Raw genomic sequence first — 20,795 nt, 5'->3', positions numbered from 1 at the left:
GCCCCTCACCAGCCAAGGTTTCTGGGGCAGAACCTGATTGCCGTGTTGCGGTGGGCGCCCCTCACCAGCTCACACCTTGTTCTTGGGGCCCGTCTACAGCTCTGTGACCAGGGCAGTGCGGTCAGCGTCTTAGAGTCCACCGTTCTCTTTCCCAGGGAAGAGACAGTCATCCCCGTCCTCCCTGCCGCAGTGTTGTTAAGAGAGTAGATGGGAATGAGGACCCAAGGACTTGGCGTCTCTGGAGCATCTGAGTCCATCGGTCACTTCCCCACCCCCGCTTCTGCCATCCTTCTCTCTGCTTCTCCGTTTACCTTGCCAGTCTATGGTGTGTTTCTTTTTTTAATTTAATTTTATTTTATTAAAGCCAGCTAACTCTATTGCTTTTGGGGGGCAGGGGCTTCAGGAGCTCTTGGTGGGACAGGTCCCCTTCCTCTTCATCAAAGGCTTCTGGCTTCGCGGGATGGCGCTGGCCCTGGAATGACAGCTGTGTGCAGGTTGAGGAGAGGCTTTGTTCTTGTGGATCATGTGTCTGATGTTGCCGAGCGTGGTGCAGGCGTTCTTGTTGACAGTGGTCCTCTTTTTTTTTTTTGAGACAGAGTCTCGCTCTGTTGCCCAGGCTGGAGTGCAGTGGCATGATCTCGGCTTACTGCAAGCTCCACCTCCCAGGTTGAAGCAATTCTCCTGCCTCAGCTTCCCCAGTAGCTGGGACTACAGGCGCCTGCCACCACGCCCGGCTCATTTTTTGTATTTTTAGTAGAGACGGGGTTTCACCGTGTTAGCCAGGATGGTCTCGATCTCCTGACCTCGTGATCCACCCACCTCAACCTCCCAAAGTGCTGGGATTATAGTATGGAGTCCCAGCTACTTGGGAGGCTGAGTATATACTCAGCCTCTACTGAGGCTGTATATTTCCTAAGAACTTCAGTGTATATTTCCTAAGAACAAGGACACTCTTTTATGTACCTACACTGTGTGGATCAAAATCAGGACACTTAACATGGATACATTACCATACAATAATCCACAATCCATCATTCCAGTTTTATCAGTTCCAATAATATCCTTTATAACTACTTTTTTCCTGGTCCAGAATCATGCATTGCATCTAGTCATCATGTCTCCTGGATGCTTTTAGTCCTTCAGTTTGAGTAATTTCTGTTGACCTGTCCTCAGGTTTACTAATTCTTTCCTTGGCTGTGTCAAGTCTGCTTATGAGCCCATTGAAGGTATTCTTCATCTGTTTCATTGATTTTGTCTGTTTTTTTATTTCTAGGATTTCCATTTGATTCTTACAGTTTCCATCTTTCATCTGAATTTTCCATCTAACTTTGTATATTGTCCAGCTTTTCCATTAGAGCCTTTAACAAATTAATCACAGTTATTTTAAATTCCCTGTGGGAAAGTTCCTTCATCTGTGTCATATTTGAGTCTGGTTTTTTGAATGTTTTGTCTCTGGAGCATGGTACTTTTTTCTAGACTTTCCATTGGAAGTCTGACATCTTGTGTGGGACAATAGAGACTGAGTTCTATAGTTTTGTGCTTGCAATTGCTATGCCTTTTCTTCCACTAGGCCTTTCTTGTGGGAGGGTCTTTAGTACAGTGAAGGGCATTGATCTGGGTGAGAGTTGGGCTGGGCTTGGGGTTTGTTGGCACTGTAGTTGCTCTCAGTGCACCTCAGGCTTTTGTAGTCAGCAGGATTGTTGTTCTGGGTGGAGGCTGGTTTGCCAGAGGGTTTTTCTTCATGTCTCCGCCACCCTCCACTTTAGGTCATCCATTTTGGCCACATCTCTAGAGAGTCTGTCTTTTGTAGCCGGCCTAGCAGGCTGTGTGACTCGAAGCTGGTTAGCATGCTGATAGTAGGGTCTGATGTTCTAACTGCATCTCAGCCTTAGACAGGCCCAGTGCCCTGAGTATCCAGGGTGGACCCGTCACAACTGCTTCTGACCCTCCTGCAGCTGGAGTTGGGTCCAGCACAGTGGCTTTTCACCAGGGCCCTAAAGACTCCAGGTGTGCTCTGATTAGAGGCAGGCTGACTAGAAGCAGGGCAGTGGAGGTGATTGGTTTGGGGAACATATCTGACTTTCCCTGGTGGGTTTTGAGTTGGAAGTATGGACTCAAAATAGAGAAGTGGTGGCCATTGACCAGATCCTGACTGCCCTAGACTGGTTGCCACAGAAATGGTAGGTCAGAGGCCTTTGCTCATATGTGGTCTGGCCTTTGTCAGGTATCGTCATGAGGCAAGAAATGTTCTATAAATGGAATCATATAGTCTGCAACCTTTTGAAGTTGACTTTTTTCACTCATAATTCCCTGGAGAGCCATCCAAATTGTTACTTTTATTAACAATTTATTCCCTTTTTTTTTTTTTTTTTTTTTTGGCGACAAGGTCTCTGTCACCCTATAGTACAGTGGTGTGATCACTGCTCACTGCAGCCTCAACCTCCTGGGCTCAGGTGAACCTCAGCTTCCTGAGTAGCTGGGACCACAGGTTCATGCTGCTGTGCCCAACTTATTTTTGTATTTTTTTTTTTTTTTTTTTTTGTAGAGGCGGGATTTCGCTATGTTGCCCAAGCTGGTCTCAAACTATAGGCCTCAAGTGTTGAAGGACATCTGGGCTGATTCCAGTCTTTGGCTATTACAATGAAAGCTGCCATGAACATCTGCATACAGGTTTTTGTGCAAACATGTTTTCTTTCTTTCTGTGTGTGTGTGTGTGTGTGTGTGTGTGTGTGTGTGTGTGAGACAGAGTCTTACTCTATTGCCCAGGCTGGAGTGCAGTGGCACAGTCTTGGCTCACTGTAGCTTCAGCCTCTTGGGTTCAAGCGATTCTCATGTCTCAGCCTCCTGAGTAGCTGGGATTATAGGCATGTGCCACTACGCCCAGCTAATTTTTGTCTTTTTAGTGGAGACGGGTTTCACCATGTTGGCCAGGCTGGTCTTGAACTCCCAACCTCAGATGACCCACCCACATCGGCCTCCTAAAGTGCTGGGATTACAGGCATGAGCCACCGCATCTGGCTGCAAATGTGTTTTCAGTCCTCTGTGATAGATGCCCAGGATTACAGCTGCTTGGCTGTAGCGTAGTTGCGTATTTAGTTTTTAAAGAAATAAGCAAATTGTTTTCCAGAGTGGCTGTACTGTTTTATGGTCCCACTAGCAATGTAGGAGTGATTTCATTTCTCCATGTCTTCCCCAGCACTTACTGTTTTCACTATTTTTCATCTTAGCCCTTCTGTTAGGTATGCAGATATCCATGTAGACATGTAGCTCCTTGTGGTTTTGATTTGCATTTCCCTGAGGCTAATGATGTTAAAACCTTTTCATGTTTCATGTGCTTATTTGCAATCTGTATATTCTGTTGTTCATGTTATTTTTCTCTTTTCTCTCTGCATTGTTTGTTCGTTTTGGTTTGAGAAAGGATCTTGCTCTGTCACCCAGGCTCAAATGCAGTGGTGCAATCATAGTTCACTGTAACCTCCAGCTGCTGGGCTCAAGCAGTCCTCTCACTTAAGTCTCCTGAGTATCTGGAACTGTAGGTGTGCACCGTCATGCCTGGCTAAGTTTTTTATCTTCTATGGAGATACAGTCTCACTACGTTGTCTAGGTTGGCCTCAAACTCAACTCCTAGGCTCAAGTGATCCTCTTGTATTGAGATTACAGGTGTGAACTAATGATCTGTTTTGTTCTTGTTTTTTTTAAACTGTTGAGTTTCGAGGTTCTTTATGTATTCTAGATACCAGTCCTTTGTCGGATATGTGGTTTGCAAATATTTTTTCTAGTCTGTAGCTTGCCTTCATCCTCTTCACATGAGCTTTCAGGAAAGAAAGTTTTGTTATTGTTTTTCCCTGGCAGTATAAGTTTACCCAAAGAACAAAAGTTCTTAATTTTAATGAAGTTCCTGGTTATTCGTCTCTCCTTTTATGGATTGTTCTTTTTTTTTGTTTGTTTGTTTGTTTTTTTGAGATAGAGTTTCACTCTATTGCCCAGGCTAGAGTGAAGTAGTATAATCTTGGCTCACTGCAACCTCTACCTCCTGGGTTCAAGTGATTCTTGTGCCTCAGCTTCCCAAGTAGCTGCGATTACCAACATGAGTCACCACCACGCCTGGCTAATTTTTGCATTTTTAGTAGAGACAGGATTTCACCATGTTGGCCAGGCTGGGCGCAAACTCCTGACCCCTGGCGATTCACCTGCCTCTGCCTCACAAAGTGCTGGGATTACAGGTGCGAGCCGCTGAGCCCAGCCTCCTCTTATGGATCATTCTTTTGGTGTCAAGTCCAGGTACTCTTTGCCTAGCCTTACATTTCTTCTGTGGCTTTTCCCTAAAATTTTAATCATTTTCCATTTTCCATTTAAGTCTAGGACGTGTTTTGAATGAGTTTTTTAATAAGGTGTGAGACTTAGGTCAAGGGTCTTTAGTCCAGTATAGCTTTGCTCCCACATACCACCTTTGTGCCATTCTTAGCAAATCTTAAGTGTGTTACATTTTTGTATGTTATAAACCCAGCACTACATTCCATACATATTATTTTATACAATTGCTTTTTAAATCAGCTAGGAGAATAAAGGAGGAAAACTATGCATGTAGGCTGTAATTTATAATCACATGATTGCCTTTACTGTTGCTCTTCAGTTTCTTGTTTGTATTCAAATTACTATTTGGGGATTGCATACTTCTAGCCTGAAAAACTTCCTTTCGTGTTTCGTACAAGGTGAGTCTGCAAACAACTTCTCTCACTTGTTGTTTGGGAAAGTTTATTTTACTTTTATTTTTCAGAAGATATCTTTCCTGGATTTGGATCTCGGTTGATGGTTTTCTGTGAGCAGTTATCCCACTGCCCCAGCCTCTGTTGTTTCTGCTGAGAAGTCAGTTGTTTGTCTTTTTGGGGTTCCCTGATAAGTAACAAATCATGTCCCATTCGCTGCTTTTCATATTTTTGCCTTGTCTTTCACTTTCAGCATTTTCACTCTGATGTGTCAGTTTGTGGCTCCTTTGCGTTTATCCTATGTGGAATTTGTTGAGCTTCCTGGATGTGTAGGTTATTGTTTTTCAATGAATTTGAGTAGTTTGGAACTGTTAGTTCTTCGAGTATTTGTTTTGCCTCTTTCTCTGTCTCCTCTCCCTCCTCTGCATTTTTACTCCTGTTTCACATATGTTGGTGTGCTTAATGGTGTTTCACATTTCTCTGGGAGCTCTGTTCATTTCTCTTCATTCTTTTTTCTCTGTTTTAGCCAGGGAATAATTGTATGTGAGTATCTTGCCCTGGGAGTTCCTGACCACATGGGTGACCTAGATTTGACCCCAATCCTTTTTTTTTTTTTTTTCTTTTTTTTTGAGACAGAGTCTCACGCTGTCGCACAGGCCGGAGTGCAGTGGCACAGTCTCTGCTCACTGCAACCTACACCTCCTGGGTTCAAGAGATTCTCATGCCTCAGCCTCCTAAGTAGCTGAGGTTACAGGCGCATGCCATCACACTTGGCTAGTTTTTGTATCTTTAGTGGAGACAGGGTTTTGCCATGTTGGCCAGGCTGGTCTCGAACTCCTGACCTCAGGCGATCCGCCTGCCTCGGCCTCCCAAAGTTCTGGCATTACAGGTGTGAGCTACTGCGCCTGGCTGACTGCAATCTTAAGTGAGGCGTAGACCTGTGGTTGTGAAATTTCGGAAGAGTTTTTTTCTAGACATCCTTACCCCATTTGGAGACTGTAACAAGCTACCTTCTCATGTCTCTTTGCCTTTCACTGAGGGTAGCTCTCCTGGAGGCTCCTTCATCCCTTTTCTCTTCCTCCAGGCATTCGCAATATCTGCCTACCACTTGAAGACTCTAGGTTTTTAGCCATGGCCGTTCCTCTTACTCTTGTCCCAGGTCAGCTCTGTGCAGAGTGTGCCTCAGGTCCAGTGGACTGTCTTCCCAAGCAGAACTGGCAGCTTCCTTAGACACATTCTGATTTTGAAATGGTTAATACTCATAGCAGCTGCATCTTAGAATTGAGAAAATCTCGTAAGTAATCTACTTTGGCAACTTCAAGGCAAACACTTCTGCCGTGACCCTGGATTCTGGCACTCTGCTCCATCCTGGCTCTCTGGCCTCCATTTGCCCTGGCTGGATGTGCTTTGTCCTAACGGTGTGTTGTAGTGACTGCTCTTGGACAGCCACTCCCTGTGCCATGTGCCAGATCCATGGCATTCCAGTCCTAGGAAGACTCTCAGCATAATCTGGCCAAGTCTTCAGTTGCCTCGTTGGTTCCCCAGGCCCAGGTAGGGAAGGTCAGCTCATGTCAGGTGGTGCAGCGGTGATGGCAGCGTTTGCTCACAGAGCTGTCTCAGAGGCTTTGATGCCACTGCTCTAGTGGGCATGTCTCACATGACCCCTCCAACTGCCTCATTCCCATTCTAAGGTAGCAGGTAGCATTCACAGGCCCACATGGGGAGGCTACCTTTTTTGGCTATGTATACATCTGTACACAATGTATGCTCATTGCAGGTCAAACATGTGTTGACATCAAGGACAACGTGGTGGATGAAGGGTTCTACTTCACCCCTAAGGGGGACGACCCATGCCTGAGCTGCACCTGCCATGGAGGGGAGCCTGAGATGTGCGTGGCTGCTCTCTGTGAGAGGCCCCAGGGCTGCCAGCAGTACCGCAAGGACCCCAAAGAGTGCTGCAAGTTCATGTGTCTGGACCCAGGTGAGACTCTTGATAGTAGGTCCCAAGTCAGCCTCCCTATTTGGGGCTGGAGGCTAGGCATCCCTTTGCTTCCTCAGTGGTGAGGACTCAGGGCAGTTTACAGAGCATGGCGCAGCAGCAGTGGCAGCGTTTGTCACAGAGATGTCTCAAAGACTTTGATGCCACTACTCTAGTGGGCGTGTCTGACACAACCCCTCCAGCTGCTTCCTTCCCATTCTGGGGTGACAGGCAGCAGTCACAAATGAACTTGAACTTGAGTGTGGCTGTTTGTCCACAAATCACCACTGACAGCTTCAAACCTATCTTCAAATCTCCGCCTCTAGGGTTTAAGCCATTCTTCTGCCTCAGCCTCCCCAGTAGCTGGGATTACACGCGTGTGCCACTATGTCCAGCTAGTTTTTGTATTTTTACTAGAGATGGGGTTTCACCATGTCGTCCAGGCCAGGTCTTGAACTCCTGACCTCAACTGACCCACCCACCTCGGCTTCCCAAGGTGCTGGGATTACAGGCATAAGCCACCGCACCCAGCCTAGACTTCTAATTTATGTCCATGTTGGAACTCTTCCTGTTCTGTATGATACGGAGGGTAGTGACAGTTGTCATTGCTTACAGTCATCCATTTTTACCTTAGAATCTTCAAGAAAAAGATGAAATATTATTCTCAGTTTCGAGATCAAACTCCTTACCACCAGGCGGGGCTTTAAGGTAGACAGTACAGGGAATCTGATCTCGGGGTGATCTCTTCCTTCTACTTGCGAAAAGAGAGGGGCAGGTGGGTCGCTGCTCTCTGAGATGTTAACACACCTCACACTCCAGGGGCATGCTTTGTCATTCTGCACACCAGCGTAGCTGCAGCTGTGTGTGAATTCAGATCTCAAGAGAAATGTGAATCAAAAGTATGAGTTTCTTTCTTTCTTGGGTTCCACAGTAAGAATGAAATGATGGGGACTTACTGAAGTCCCTGGACTTGTGGACCATGTAGAAGAGCAGCTTTGGCAGGGTGTGATGGCCATCTCCGTCTCCAGGGTCCCTGTAGAGGAGCGGCTGCAGCTAAAGGCTGGGCCACAACAGTGAAAGCTGCCCCTGAGTGGAATGTTGTCAGTGTCCCTCCACACCAGGAGGCTGCTGGGTGGGAGGACAGAGCCGGCCTCCAGAGGCCGTGTCTGAGGCTGGGTGAAAGTGGGCACTCTGGCATGCACCATTAGACATGTGAAGTTGACTGTGGTGAGCACAAGGCTACATTTGCAGCCAGGCCCACCAGAGGACCCAGAGCTAGAGGGTGATGCTTGGACCCCATTCTATAGGGCAGTTTCTCCTCGTATCGGGTGCATGTCTGTTTAAGGCCACGAGAAGCACCAGTTGAGTGCTTACCAAGTTCCCTGTGCCCAGCCACATAGCTTTAAACCTCCAACTTAGTGACGGGCTACAAGAGTCAAACTGTTCACAAGCCATGCTACCTGGACTCCTGGTTCCATTTCTCAGGAGTCTACCAGTGCTGCCTTGCCACTCTGTCCAAGCTTTGTAAGAATGCCTAGATGTGTACAAGGATGACCCATTTGTGGACATGCATGGCCTAAAGAACCTGCCCAGCCCCAAGGACTTCTTAGCAGAGCAGGGTCCTTAGTGCATCTGGGTAGGCCCAGAGCAGCTGCAGCCCTCTCTCCTGCACGGCCAGAGCAACTTAGCTGGGCCCTGCTCTGCCCACCCTGTGGCCATGCTTCCATGGGCTCCTGACTCTCCTAGGGGCCTTCTCCTGGGAAGTGCTCATATTGCATTAAGAACCGAGACACTATCACCAAAACTGGAGACTCTGGGAATAGGATGTCATGTGTTAAGCATCAGAATGCCCCCTTCAACAAGCTAAGAGTGTCTACTTTTGCCACCCTGTCATCATTGTGCTCAAGGTCAAAGCCAGTGCCAGAAGGCAAGAAGAAATGAAAAACCATCCAGGCCAGAGGGGAAGAAATGAAACCATCTCCTTTTACAGATTACATGGCGACATAGAAAATCCTAGGGAATCTGCAGGAAAGTTACTAGAACTAGTAAGTGTGTTTCAGCCAAGTCTCCAGATAGAAGGTCACCTTAACGAAAATTCATTATATTAATATAATCTACCTGTAACGGTTGAAAATTGAAATTTTTGAGAAAAGTACCATTAATAATAGCACCAAAAAACACGAAATACCCAATTATAAATAATATAAAATATGTGCACTTTCTGTTTGCTGCAAACTGTAAAACTGTAATGAAAAAAAATCAAAGGCTTAAATAAAAGGGAAGACACCATGTTCATGGATCAGGTGTCTCAATATCATTAGGAGGTTAACTCTTCCCAAATTATAGATTCAGTATAATCCCAGCCAAAATTCTAGCAGACATTTTTGTAGGTATTGAAAAGCTAATTCTAAAAGTTAGGTGGGGCCAGGCGTGGTGTCTCGTACCTGTAATCCCAGCACTTTGGGAGGCTGGGGAGGGTGGATCGCTTGAGGTCAGGAGTTTGTGACCAGTCTGGCCAACATGGTGAAGCCCCATCTCTACAAAAAATACAAAAATTAGTTGGGCGTGGTGGCTCATGCCTATAATACCAGCTACTCAGGAGGCTGAGGCAGGAGAGTCACTTCAACCTGGGAGGTAGAAGTTACAGTGAGCCGAGATCACGCCACTGTACTCCAGCCTGGGTGACAGAGCAAGACTCCATCTTAAAAAATAAAAATAAAGTAAATAAATGTTAGGTGGGCTGGATTCAGTGGCTCATGCCTGTAATTGTAGCACTTTGGAAGTCTGAGGCAGGAGGATTGCTTGAGGCCAGGAGTTCAAGACCAACCTGGCCAACATAGCAAGACCCCGTCTCTTAAATAATAAAAAGATAGATAAAAGTTGGTGGAAAGGCAAAATAATTAGAATAGCCAAAGTAGTTTTTACAAAGAACAAAGTTGGAGGATCCATGCTGCCTAATTTATGAGTGTGGTACTGATGAAGGAATAGACACATGGATCAATGGAACAGAGCAGTCCAGAAATAGTTCCACACTACATATAATCAAGTGATCTCTCTCTTTTTTGTTTGTTTGTTTAAGACTAGTCAAGTGCAGTAGGGAGAACAGGAAAAAAGTAGAACAAGGAGTTTGATCTGTTAACTGACTGTGAACAGTCAATTGAGATAACTCACTACCGTCATCTTTGACAAAGGTGCAAGGGTGGTTCAGTGGAGAAAGGAGAGTCTTTCAATGACTAGTGCTGGGACAGCAGGACATCCATATGCCGAAAAATACAAACTTACACTGTCCCTCCTTCTGTGTGTAAAATATACTCAAAATGGCATAGACACAACTGTAAAACCTTGAACTATAAAACTTCTGTAGGAGAAAACATAGGAGAGAAATCTGTGACCATGGGCTATGCAACATTTTTAGCTTGATCCTTAAAAAAAACACAAATTCGACTTCATCAAAATTGAAAATTTCTGTTCTTTGGAAGACACTGTTAAGGAAATGAAAAGATAAGCCCCTGACTGAATCAAAACAAATATTTGCAAAACACACACCAAAGGTCTATATTCAGAATACACCAAAACTCAATAATAAGAAAACAAAACAACCCTATTGAAAAATGGCTTTAGAAGAAGATTTACTTTATTACAGTCTACAAAAGAAGATACAGGATGGCAGTCAGGCACCTGAAACGATGCTCAGTATTGGCCATTAGGGAAGCACACTAAATCCACATGGGGTACCACCCCTGCTCGGAAGGCTGAAATCATGAAACTGACAGCACCAAGTGCTGGCCAAGGTGCATAGCAGCTGAAACTCATGCTGCCCTCTGCTCCTGCTTGCTCTGCTGCTGTTGGGCAGCCCTGATAGGATGAGGTTCCCAGAGGCATGTTGAGGTGTTTGGCTGGTGCAGCTGCCAGGCACAGAGCCCACATTGGGTTCCTGGTCTCAGCTTCTGATCCCTGCTGACCTTCTGCTCCCCTTGCCGCCTCTGATGGAGATTTTGAAACTGTTAGGAGGTAACCAAGCTCAGTGAAACGGTGAGCTCGTTGTCATTGGAGTTCTTCATGCACAGGCTGGATCCTCTCTCTGGGAGCTACAGGATAGCTCAGAGACAAAAGACAACCCCGGCTATGCAGCCCAGAACTCCATGGAGGGAGCAGCCCTGTCAAGGGGCCTCTGGGGTCCCTGGGCTGGCCTCTGGCTTCTGGGGTAGGCTCTGTTCTTTGAGCTTGACTACAAGTGGCTTAGTTCTGAGAGATGATTATTTCTGGTCCCCACCTTGAGGTACAGTTGGGACCTTGACCATGTCCTTGGGTTTATTTTAGAACTGATTTAAGAGTTAGTCATTGCAAAGAGGCTGCTTCCTTAGGAGCTCCCCTGGTATCTCTGAACTGGCCTTCAATGAACAGGCACGTTGCCAGTCCCTGGGCCACTGAGCTTTCACCCACTGATGAGAGTGCCCTTGAGACTGGAGGAGGGTCAGAAGCATCAGAAAAAGCAGCTAATTGGTGAGAGGATGTATCCTTCTCACATGTTCACTTCATGTGTTGTCAGCAAGAAATGCAGCTTTCGGAGGTGCTTCCTGGCCCTGTGGGAGGAGGGCAGGAGCTGGCGCTGCCATCTCTGTGGGCATGGAGTGTCCTGGGCTAGCAGGAATGACTTGAGGGCTCTGGGAGCCCAGCCACTCACATGGGGGTTGTGAAGTGTCTCCTTGGGGCAGGCAGTGGGAGTCCTGCCTGCCGAGATTGTTGCAGAGGTGGGAGTGGCCATTCCTAGCTTGGCAGGCTCCCTGCTGGTGTGGGGTCCTCCTCCTTCCAGGAGCTGATGGGTCACTCCTCATTCTGAAGTCTCCTTGGCCTTCCACTCTTGGTCTGTGGAGGCAGCTACTTCTGGGACCACTTCCTGGTTCCACTATTTTGTGACTTCTGTGAGTTGCCAGTTTACCTAGGTCAGGAGTGCATGGAAGTGCCAGCATGTTATAGATGCATAGCTGGCACAAATTCTCCCTTCATGCCTGCTGCCACTCACATCATCTCTGCCTCCCCATGGGCAGCTCATAGCGAGCCCCTAGCCGGGTGTGCACTGCACCAGGGCAGGGTGTCTCACTCTTGGCACTGTTGACATTTGGACCAGATATTGTGTGATGGGGGCTGTCCTGGAGAATGTTGAGCAGGACCCCTGGCCTCCACCTGCTGAATACTAGTCGCATCCCAGCCAAGTGGTGGCCAGGAAAAGCATGAAAGGGTCCAAGAAGAGCAGAGGAAGGCGCAGCAGCTTAGACCCGGTGCTCCTTGGCGTCTAGCCTGGCTGGGTCTCAGCTTCATGGCCCCTTCTGCCCACTCACCCAGCAAAGAGGTGGAGTCGGGTCCACCCAGCCCTCCTACACCTATGCCTGGTGCGTGTGTACCCAGTGTGTGGGTGTGGCTGAGCCAGGAGAGCATCTCAGCGGGGAGCCTGTGGGACCCAGTGCTGTGTCCAGGTGTCATCTGCACGTGTGTGCTGGGGCTGGGTGCATCAGGGGATGCACATTTTCTCTGCCATGGCTTGTTAAGGATTGAAGTGACAGGCTTCACTCCCGACCACAGCAGAGGCTCATTTGTGAAACGATACCTGAATTGACCGTGCAGCTGCCCACAGGGGCTCACTGTTCCCCCACATAGTCCATCAGGGAGTTGTGGCAGTCTGAGTCCCAAGTGTACCTTGTACTGTCGCTTCTCCCAGTCTGTTGCTACCTGGTCCAGGCCTCTGTCATTCCCTTCTCTGCCGCGGCAGGTCCTCCTCCTGGCTTCCTGACGCCCTATGCTACTCTCTTGCAGCCTGTCCTCCCCACGGCAGCCGCCCAAGCCATGCTCCGCAGGGACACCACCCCCACTCCAAACTGGCAGCAGCTGTCATGAGACCCCTGCCTACCTGGCCAACCTGGCCTCCCACCAGGACAGGGCTGTCCCTCACCTCCCCCTGGCTCATCTTGTTGGGCAACTGAGCACCTTCCTTCCAAGTGCCCAGGCCTCAGACAAAAGGAAAGCTGCTGTTGGACGGATATGGGTGGTGGCCTGTGCACAGCCCTGGCCCCTGGAAAAGGATGTGCACTGTTGGAGGAGGGCCACTCCCCAGCCGCACCTGGGGCATACAGCGCGTGAGCGCAGCCTGCTAGGAGTGCTGGTCCTAGGACAGGAAACCCCACTTTGCTCCAGTGATGGTCAGATGGGCGTTAGCACACAGCAGCCCCGGGGGCCATGGTGGGATGCTCCTCCCGACCTGAGATTTGCTCTTCTGCTTCTGTGCTGTCACCATGTTCTTGATTTTGAGTGGCCTTACTTCACATGTATCCTGAAGATGGTTGAGTGCAGGGAAACACCGCGTGCCTCGTCCACACAGCCCGCCTGGGCAGGAGGATGACAGCATCCCCAGCCCAGCACGAGGGTGGTCCCCCTTCTCAGATCGGCCATTTCCTTCCCTCCCCGTCAGATGGCAACAGCCTATTCGACTCCATGGCCAGCGGGATGCGCCTGGTTGTCAGCTGCATCTCCTCCTTCCTCATCCTGTCCCTGCTGCTCTTCATGGTCCACCGGCTGCGCCAGCGGCGCCGGGAGCGCATCGAGTCCCTGATTGGAGCAAACTGTGAGTGCCCTCTGAGGGCCACAGCCCTGGTCCCTATCCCCACCCCAGGTCACCCCTGTCTCCGTGAGCTCCCCATCCCTGGACAGAGAGGGCAGAGGCAGGTGGAGGGCCCCCTGGTCAGATTTGAATGCCGCATGTTGTGGGGTCTGTGTCCTCACCTGTGGGCCAGGAAAGTTCTTGCCAAGACCCTCCTTACTCCTCCCAAACCACAGGGTGGGCAGAACTCGGAGGCCCCTGAGGATCAGAGGCCTGGATCACCCCCCTGCTGGAGGGTTGTGGGCAGCCAGAGGCTGGGTCTGGCAGAAGTGTCAGCCCAGAGGGACAGATGGGTGTGGTGAGGGTGGGATGTGCCACGGAGCACACCGGGGGTCTCATGGGGATGCCGAATGTGGCTGAGGGGTAGGCAGCGGGGCCAGGTGAGTGCACTCAGGTACGGCAGGCCCAGCCTGAGGGTGGGGGGCTCAGGAGCCAGGCAGCCTGCCCCCAGTGACTTGTCTCTGTTCCCGTTCCACACTTTTGATGGCCCAGTGCACCACTTCAACCTCGGCCGCAGGATCCCTGGCTTTGATTACGGCCCAGACGGGTTCGGCACAGGTCTCACGCCGCTGCATCTTTCTGATGACGGAGAGGGTGGGACTTTCCACTTCCACGACCCTCCACCTCCCTACACGGCATACAAGTACCCGGACATCGGCCAGCCCGACGACCCCCCGCCGCCCTACGAGGCCTCCATCCACCCGGACAGTGTGTTCTATGACCCTGCAGGTGCCTGACTCCCCAGGGAGAGGGAACACCTTGTCAAGTAACCTGGCACGTGGGGCGAGGCCCAGCACTCCTGTCCAGCTGCAGAGGCCTGGGGCCTCACTTCTTTCCGGCTTTGTCTTTGGTTTTTCCTGTAAGGCTCCTCCTGGGGCTGTCCGTGCAGAAGGGATCCTGATCTCCCTGCCTGGCCGCCCCTGGCGATCTGTGCAGAGAGCTCTGAGGAGGCCTGAGACCCCTCCCTCCTCCCTCCGTCCCTTCTGTGAGCACCTGTCACCTGGGCAGCCCTCAGGGCCCTCAGCCCAGCTCTAGAGACCTGGGGAGCCGGGCACCGGCAGTTGTGAGGACAGGGCTGGCCCAGACCCAGGAGCCAGTCACTTGTCTGTAAAGACACATGAGCTAGAGACACCATGGTGACAGCCCCTCGTGTCATGTCAGGAGGCAGCTCTGTGAGGTGGGAGGAAAGCGTGGCTTCTGTGCCACTGGCCCATAGTTGGAATCTGCCACCCATCTGACAGTGGCACCATTCCTCAAGGCTGCGTAGCTAAGGAGAGGCAGGCCCCTGACCCCTGGCCTGTCCCTGTGTCTGGTGAGCAGTGCAGGTGTGCCATCCCATCTCCCTGTGCATTAGGCCCCCTAACACACACAAACCTGTAGTGTACTTGGCAGGCAGTGCCACCCCAAGGCGGCTATCTCCTTGCATGCCCGCACATCTCAGCAGAATGGGCATTGTGAGGCTGGTGCTGCTGTGCCGAAAGGTCTGAGTCCTATTTGTTTGGTCAGCTGTCACAGCTCTTGCATGATCTGGGGGTGCAGAAAAGACTTGGATTTGACCCCTGCCCTCAGGACACAAGATTGTCACAGTCTTCCAGGGCAGGACCAGCTTCCTACAAGGGATGCCAGTGGGTGGCAGCAGATCCCAGATACCTCAGTGGGCCAGGCTGCAGAGCAGGGTGGGGGCTCTGAGGGGCTGACCAGGAGGGAGATGCGTAAGCTGTTAGCTTTCAGACAGCACGGCCTGTGATAATGACAAGCAGGCAGCCCAGGCACAGTGGCTCACACCTGTAATCCAGCACTCTGGGAGGCTGAGGCGGGAGGAGGGGTCTCACTATGTTGCCCCGGTTGGTTTGAGAGCAGCCTGTGAGACCTCCATCTCCACAAAAAATTCAAAACTAGCCATGCGTAGTGGGCACATCTGTAGTGCCAGTTACTGGGCAGGCTGAGACTGGAGGATTACCTGAGCCCAGGAATTCTAAGCTGTCATGAGCCATGGTCACGTCACTGCACACCAGCGTGCAGTCTTTTAAGATCCTGTCTCTCAAAAAAAAAAAAAACAAGTAATAAAGATCAGGCAAAACAAAGCGAGTGGACTCCTTACCACACAGCCTGCCTTGGATCAGAGCTTCCTGCAGACACCTGTGTGGTTTCCAGGCCACTCCCTGCAGCCCTGTTTTCCACACGATGGTTGTCACATTCCAGCTGCAGTCCTCAATGTTGTTCCACCCACCTGGGACCAGTGCCTCCCTAATGACAAACGCCCCTGACTTCCAGCTGAGCCGCGTCTTCACCCGTACTGAGTCTGAGACAGTTTCCCTTTGGGCCCCTCTGTTCTGGTGACTGCTGGTCAGTGTGTCTCCCTGACCTGACACCGATGGTGGGACAGGCGTGTGTCTGCCATTTGAGATGTGTCCTGCACCTTGAATATACCAGGTTCCCAGCCACAGGGAGCAGTAGGTACAACAGGGGTCATGTGGGGCAGGCTCCTCCTTCAAAATCTGAGGCCCAAGGGAGCCACCCAGGGGTTGCTCACCACCCAGCTTCACAGGGGCGTTCAGGCAGGAGGAGTGTCTCCTGGTTCTGCCCAGCTCCCCTGCATCCTCTGTGCCGGGCCTGTATCTGTCTCTGACACCCTTCTGTCTCTCCCTGCAGACGATGATGCTTTTGAGCCCGCGGAGGTCAGCCTGCCAGCCCCTGGGGATGGTGGGAGTGAAGGTGCATTACCCCGGCGCCTGGAGCAGCCTCTGCCCACTGTGGGGGCCTCTCTGGCAGACCTGGAAGACTCTGCCGACAGCAGCAGCTCCCTGCTCGTGCCCCCTGACCCTGCCCAGAGTGGGAGCATCCCAGCTGCAGAGGCACTGCCAGGGGGCGGCCGCCACAGTCGCAGCTCCCTCAATACTGTGGTGTAGACGGCCCGGCCTGTACCCCAACGGTCTGGGAGCACCTGTCTGTTGTCGAAAACACCAGTCCCTGGGGAGACTTGAAAGGCCCCTGTCCCAGCCTGGACGCCGCGCACTGCCGCACGTCACTGGTGGGCACGCGTGTGTACATAGAGACCACAGCCCGCCTCCTGCCAAAAGAAGTGATGGCCTGCACGGAGCTTCCTTGAGGGCTTCAGAAACATGCTTAGCTTTGGACCACTGTCTTCGCCTTTATAAATGGCAGAAGAGTGACAAAATTCGTTCAGACCACACAATTTAGAGGCAGGGAATGAAGAAGGTACTGTGGGCCATGGCCACACCCAACGCGTCTGTGGTGGGCCTGCTCGCTGCAGTGTGCTGTCCAGAGACCTGCTGACCCAGTCTGGGATGGGCACAGCGGGGGCTGCCACGGTGCCCCTCGCTGGCCACCCTCAGGAGGGACCTCTGGACTGTGGTGTGGTGTAGGCAGTGGGTCTGCCTCAGGGAGGCAGCCTCTGAGTTTGCCACAGTGGCTGCACTGAAGATGGCCCCACAAGCCCAGTTATGAATATCAGGGTGGCCCTGCCCCTGGCTGGGAGCTCCCTTGGGGCTCTGGAAACTGAACCCCTGAGAAGGAGAGCTTGGAAGGAGGTTGAGCTCTTCACTGTGTCTTTCATCTGGGCTCTGCAGCCTAGCTCTGCGGCAGGAGGCCTGACCCCACCCCGTCAATCCCTCCCAGCATTGCTGTGCATGGCTCCCTCAGGAAGCAGCTCTGGAGTGGGGCTGTGCTCTGCTGGGCTCTGGAGACTGAGCTGCCTCCTGTCTCTCCACACTGGAGCCCTGGGCTCTTGCCTCCTGTTGAATTGCCGCTGGAGGCCTGCCCCGGACCCTGTTTGTGCCACAAAGGGTTGCTTCATTGCAGGAGGGGTGGCTGAAACCACCTTCCTGGGCTGCATCTTTCTCCTTAAAGTCCACTCCTTTCATCACCGCCACTGCTGCAGCTCAGTGCCCAGCGGCCGCATGCACACCTCCGGGCCCCTCCTCAGCAGCGCAGGGGCTGGGGGCCCTGCCTGGGACCCTGTTGCCTGAAGGACCCTGTTGCCTGCTCCTGGGCAGTGGTCTTGTTGCCTGACACAGGGCCTTTAACATTTCTGAGGTTTGGAGATGAAGCGGGTTCTGTGCGATTTTTAGCACATCCATCTTTTCTACGTTGAATGTCTGAATCTTTCCTTTATATGTTTGCGTGTCTCTGTGTGTATGTGGCCAAGCGTTTGCAGGTGAGGGTGGCACATGGAACTTTGCAGGTCAGTGAGGGCCCACTCTTCCAGGGTCATTGACATCCTGGGCGGTGCTGAGGCAGGGCTGTCTCACTCAGTCTTTCCAGACCTACAGGGGCAGCACTTGGGAGGCCTGGCTGAAGCATGCAGTTCTGTGGCGCTGCTCGGGGAAAGATTCCATGTACAGTCCACTTCTTGACACATTCTCACGCTGTGGCTGGAGACCCATTTTTTCCATCCCATGTGGAATGAGAATCTTGAGTTACCCGTGGACAGACTTGACCTTTGTGCCAGAGCTGTGAGTGAGTTTTGTCACTGAATTCCTGTCCCTGACCTTGGCCTGCTGGAGCATGATGCTAGAGGCTGTGTGCCGGCAGGCTTGCGCTCCTCTTGGAGAAGGGCTGCTACTTCTTGAGAAGGAAGTTCTGGCCACAAGAGTCCCCCGCTGGCTGCAGAAGACAAAACAGGAAGCACGTCATGTATCCCACATGCACTGGGGCAGGGCAGCCAGGTTCCAGAGCAGCAGGCATGTGCGTTATGGGTGCCCGGTGGCCAGTGAGGGCCTGAGGACCACGCAACAGAGTCCCCCATGGGCCTGAGCCTGAGAGCTTGGGGGTTCCTGCCTGGCCTCAGAACTGGGTGTGCAGGACGGTGGCTGGCACGAGGTGTGTGGGACTGGGACGCTTCCTTTGGGGACCAGAGGAACATTAGGGCCAGTCAGACGCATAGGGGGCAGCGAGGCAATGGGGTAAAGTGGACCATGCAGGCTGCAGAGGGTGGGCCTTGGGCTGGCCAAGGGTTACTGGGTAACCCCTTCCGCATGCGCCTCCACAAGCACTCAGGCCACTGGCACGTCAGGCCAGTCAGAAGGTCCACATGGCAGAGCTGCCGAGAACACCACTGCCTCTGTGGCTCCAGGAGGCCCTTGGGGGCGTGAGGAGAGCTGGACTCACTCATCTATCCTTGCACCGCCCTCCAGAATGCCCCCTTTGCAAGGCCTGCTGCAGCCCCCAGTCTGACCAGCAAGTCCCGGGGCCACCCTTGCCGAACCTTGTGCTCCAGGGTTCCTCCTCCCCCAGGACCACCTTGCCACAGTTTCTCGGAGACCAGGTGCCCTCTGACCTGCCATGTGGAGGTGGGATTTGATACTGTACATTGTCTTGATGCCTGTTTTTTTATGTTTTCTTTTCATTAAGGGTTTTTAGTTTTTGGTTGGGTTGACACTAACTTTTCTTAAGATGCTGTGAGAACCATTTCATCCAAATGCCAAATAAACTTGTGTTCTGGAAGAAGCATGGTCAGTCCTTGGTGTGACCCCCACGGCTGCCACAGGCTAAGGTGGAAGAGACCGGGTTCCCACCTTTCGGCAGAATGCTCCTAGGGTTTGCAGCCCTTGCAGGCGTCCAGCAAACCACCCGAGGACCAGGCGGAGCTGAGCCTGGAGCCCCCAAGGTAGGGTGTGCAGGGAGAGCAGCCGCCCTGAGCTGCCTACAGCTATGCTGCAGCACCCAGCCTCGCTCGGGGCATTGGCTGCTGCCTTGGCAGGTGTTGCTGACTTGCACAGGATCCACATAGAGGCTGCTTGACACCATCTGGGAGCCAGCATGGGACGGGGTGTCTGGGCAGGGCTTGGAACCTGGCCCCGTCAGCCCCATCTGCTCTAAGCTACCCTCATCATCCAGGTGGCTGGAAATAGCCCCTCCCTCCAGTCCAAGCCACCTAGTGTTACAAAGTAGCCTAGGTCCTCTGCAGCCTCTTGACACATGTCCAGCGGTGCTATCTCTGGGTCTCAGAAGGTAGGGGGCCCAGGAAGTGTGATTGCATGCCCTGCTCTGGGGGCATTCCAGGTGTGTATACTTGGGGGAAGTCTGGCGGCTGGACACGAGAGGGATCAGGGTTAGGAAAGGAGCTGGTAAGTCCCTTGGCAGGGATGGGAGCCTCAAGGTTGCGGCCCCTCATTTTTTATCCCATCTTCTGGGGCAGGATTGGAGTGGTGCTGTTGAGTCCTGGGCACACAGGTCACTGTCAGCACTCTGGACAGAGCCCCGAGCCCTGCCTCTGGGTAAGGGCCGTCTTCCCATCCCCAGTGTGGGTAGGGCCCTGCCCTCTGGCGATTGGAAAGAGGCGTGGGGTGCAAAGAAGTCCCCTCCTCTGACCTCCTGCAGGGCTCCGTCTTGGCCTGGATCCACAGGGGGGCCCGGGTAGGAGGCAGGGTGTGGTCTTGGGATGGGGTGGCAGTTCTATGCCCACAGTGGGGCAAGAGACATCCTACACCTTCCTCCTATCCTTGCCCCGAAAGTCATGGGTGCTGGGGTCCAAGGTGCCCTCACTGACCTTTCTTGCTGGTGGCTTTGGCGTGTCATTCTGGTCCCCAGCCTCTGTTTCCTGGACTGTAAGTGGGGATAATAATAGGTCACCCCTCCCCTGCAGGATTAACCTCAGCGGTTGTTGCTGGCACTCCGTGCAGCCCTGGGACCAGAGCGCACCTGGGTGAGTTTGGAGAGCTTGCTGTCTTCTTGGTGGCTCTGCCTGGGGACTGCCTCCTCCCACCCTCTCCTCAATAGCCATGCCCCTAGCCCACCTAGCTAATGAATACATACGTAGCAGCCAGGCCAGCAGCCTGGCCACTTTCTAGTCTTTCCTAGCTGCGGCTGCCACTGAGCCACGCGCGCCCCTGGCATCGTGCTCGCCTTCCTTGTGGTGCAGCTGGTGTGGCGCAGACTCTGAGAGTGGGCACTAGGACTCTGCCTGTCTGGTCTCCAAATCTATCCTCTCTTGCCATGCTCCACCACCCCTTAGGTCTTGCCACTGGGGGTGGGGAGGGACTGGGGGCAGAAAATACTGGGGTAGGGGTGACAGGAGAAAGGGTTCTTCACTGGCCTCCCCTGGCCTAAGCCCCTGGCCTACTTCATTCTTGGACTCCAGCTGATGGCATGGGGCTTAGAGAGGGCCCAGGTGACTGGCCTCTCAGCCCACTGTCTCCATAGGCGCCTGCTGCAACGACTCCCAGGACCCCACGTGTGGTGAGGACAGAGTGTCATGTGAGGCTGTGTGAGATCAGTCTGTGTCCTAGGACCACCAGAGCATGTGCCTGTGGTGCAAGAGTGGCCAAGAGACAGTGTGCACCCTGCACTCTGGTCTTTGCAGGTTTCTTTTTCTTTTTTTTTTTGAGATGAAGTCTTGCTTCTGTCGCCCCGGCTGGAGTGCAGTGGCCAGATCTCAGCTCACTGCAAGCTCCGCCTCCCGGGTTCACGCCCATTCTCCTGCCTCAGCCTCCAGAGT

The 20,795-nt window shown here is 52.2% G+C and overlaps 1 protein-coding gene across 5 annotated transcripts in view; it reads left to right on the top strand.

The window, feature by feature from the left end:
• The window catches only part of DGCR2 (DiGeorge syndrome critical region gene 2), an 84,265-nt gene extending 65,463 nt beyond the window's left edge, over window positions 1–18,802 (top strand). For all 5 annotated transcript variants that reach the window (XM_026448954.1, XM_026448953.1, XM_026448955.2 and 2 more), the window contains 4 exons: window positions 6,484–6,687; window positions 13,148–13,300; window positions 13,829–14,065; window positions 15,989–18,802. In XM_026448954.1, coding sequence (XP_026304739.1) covers window positions 6,484–6,687; window positions 13,148–13,300; window positions 13,829–14,065; window positions 15,989–16,245 — 851 coding nt within the window. In that variant the 3' untranslated portion in view covers window positions 16,246–18,802. The remainder of the gene's footprint in view (window positions 1–6,483; window positions 6,688–13,147; window positions 13,301–13,828; window positions 14,066–15,988) is intronic.
• Window positions 18,803–20,795: the final 1,993 nt, after the last annotated feature.

This window comes from Piliocolobus tephrosceles, chromosome 19 (genome assembly GCF_002776525.5).
Source record: "Piliocolobus tephrosceles isolate RC106 chromosome 19, ASM277652v3, whole genome shotgun sequence".
Lineage (NCBI taxonomy): Eukaryota > Metazoa > Chordata > Mammalia > Primates > Cercopithecidae > Piliocolobus > Piliocolobus tephrosceles.
The sequence above is the reverse complement of the archived record's forward strand: the minus strand, read 5'-3'. Positions and strand labels throughout refer to the sequence as shown.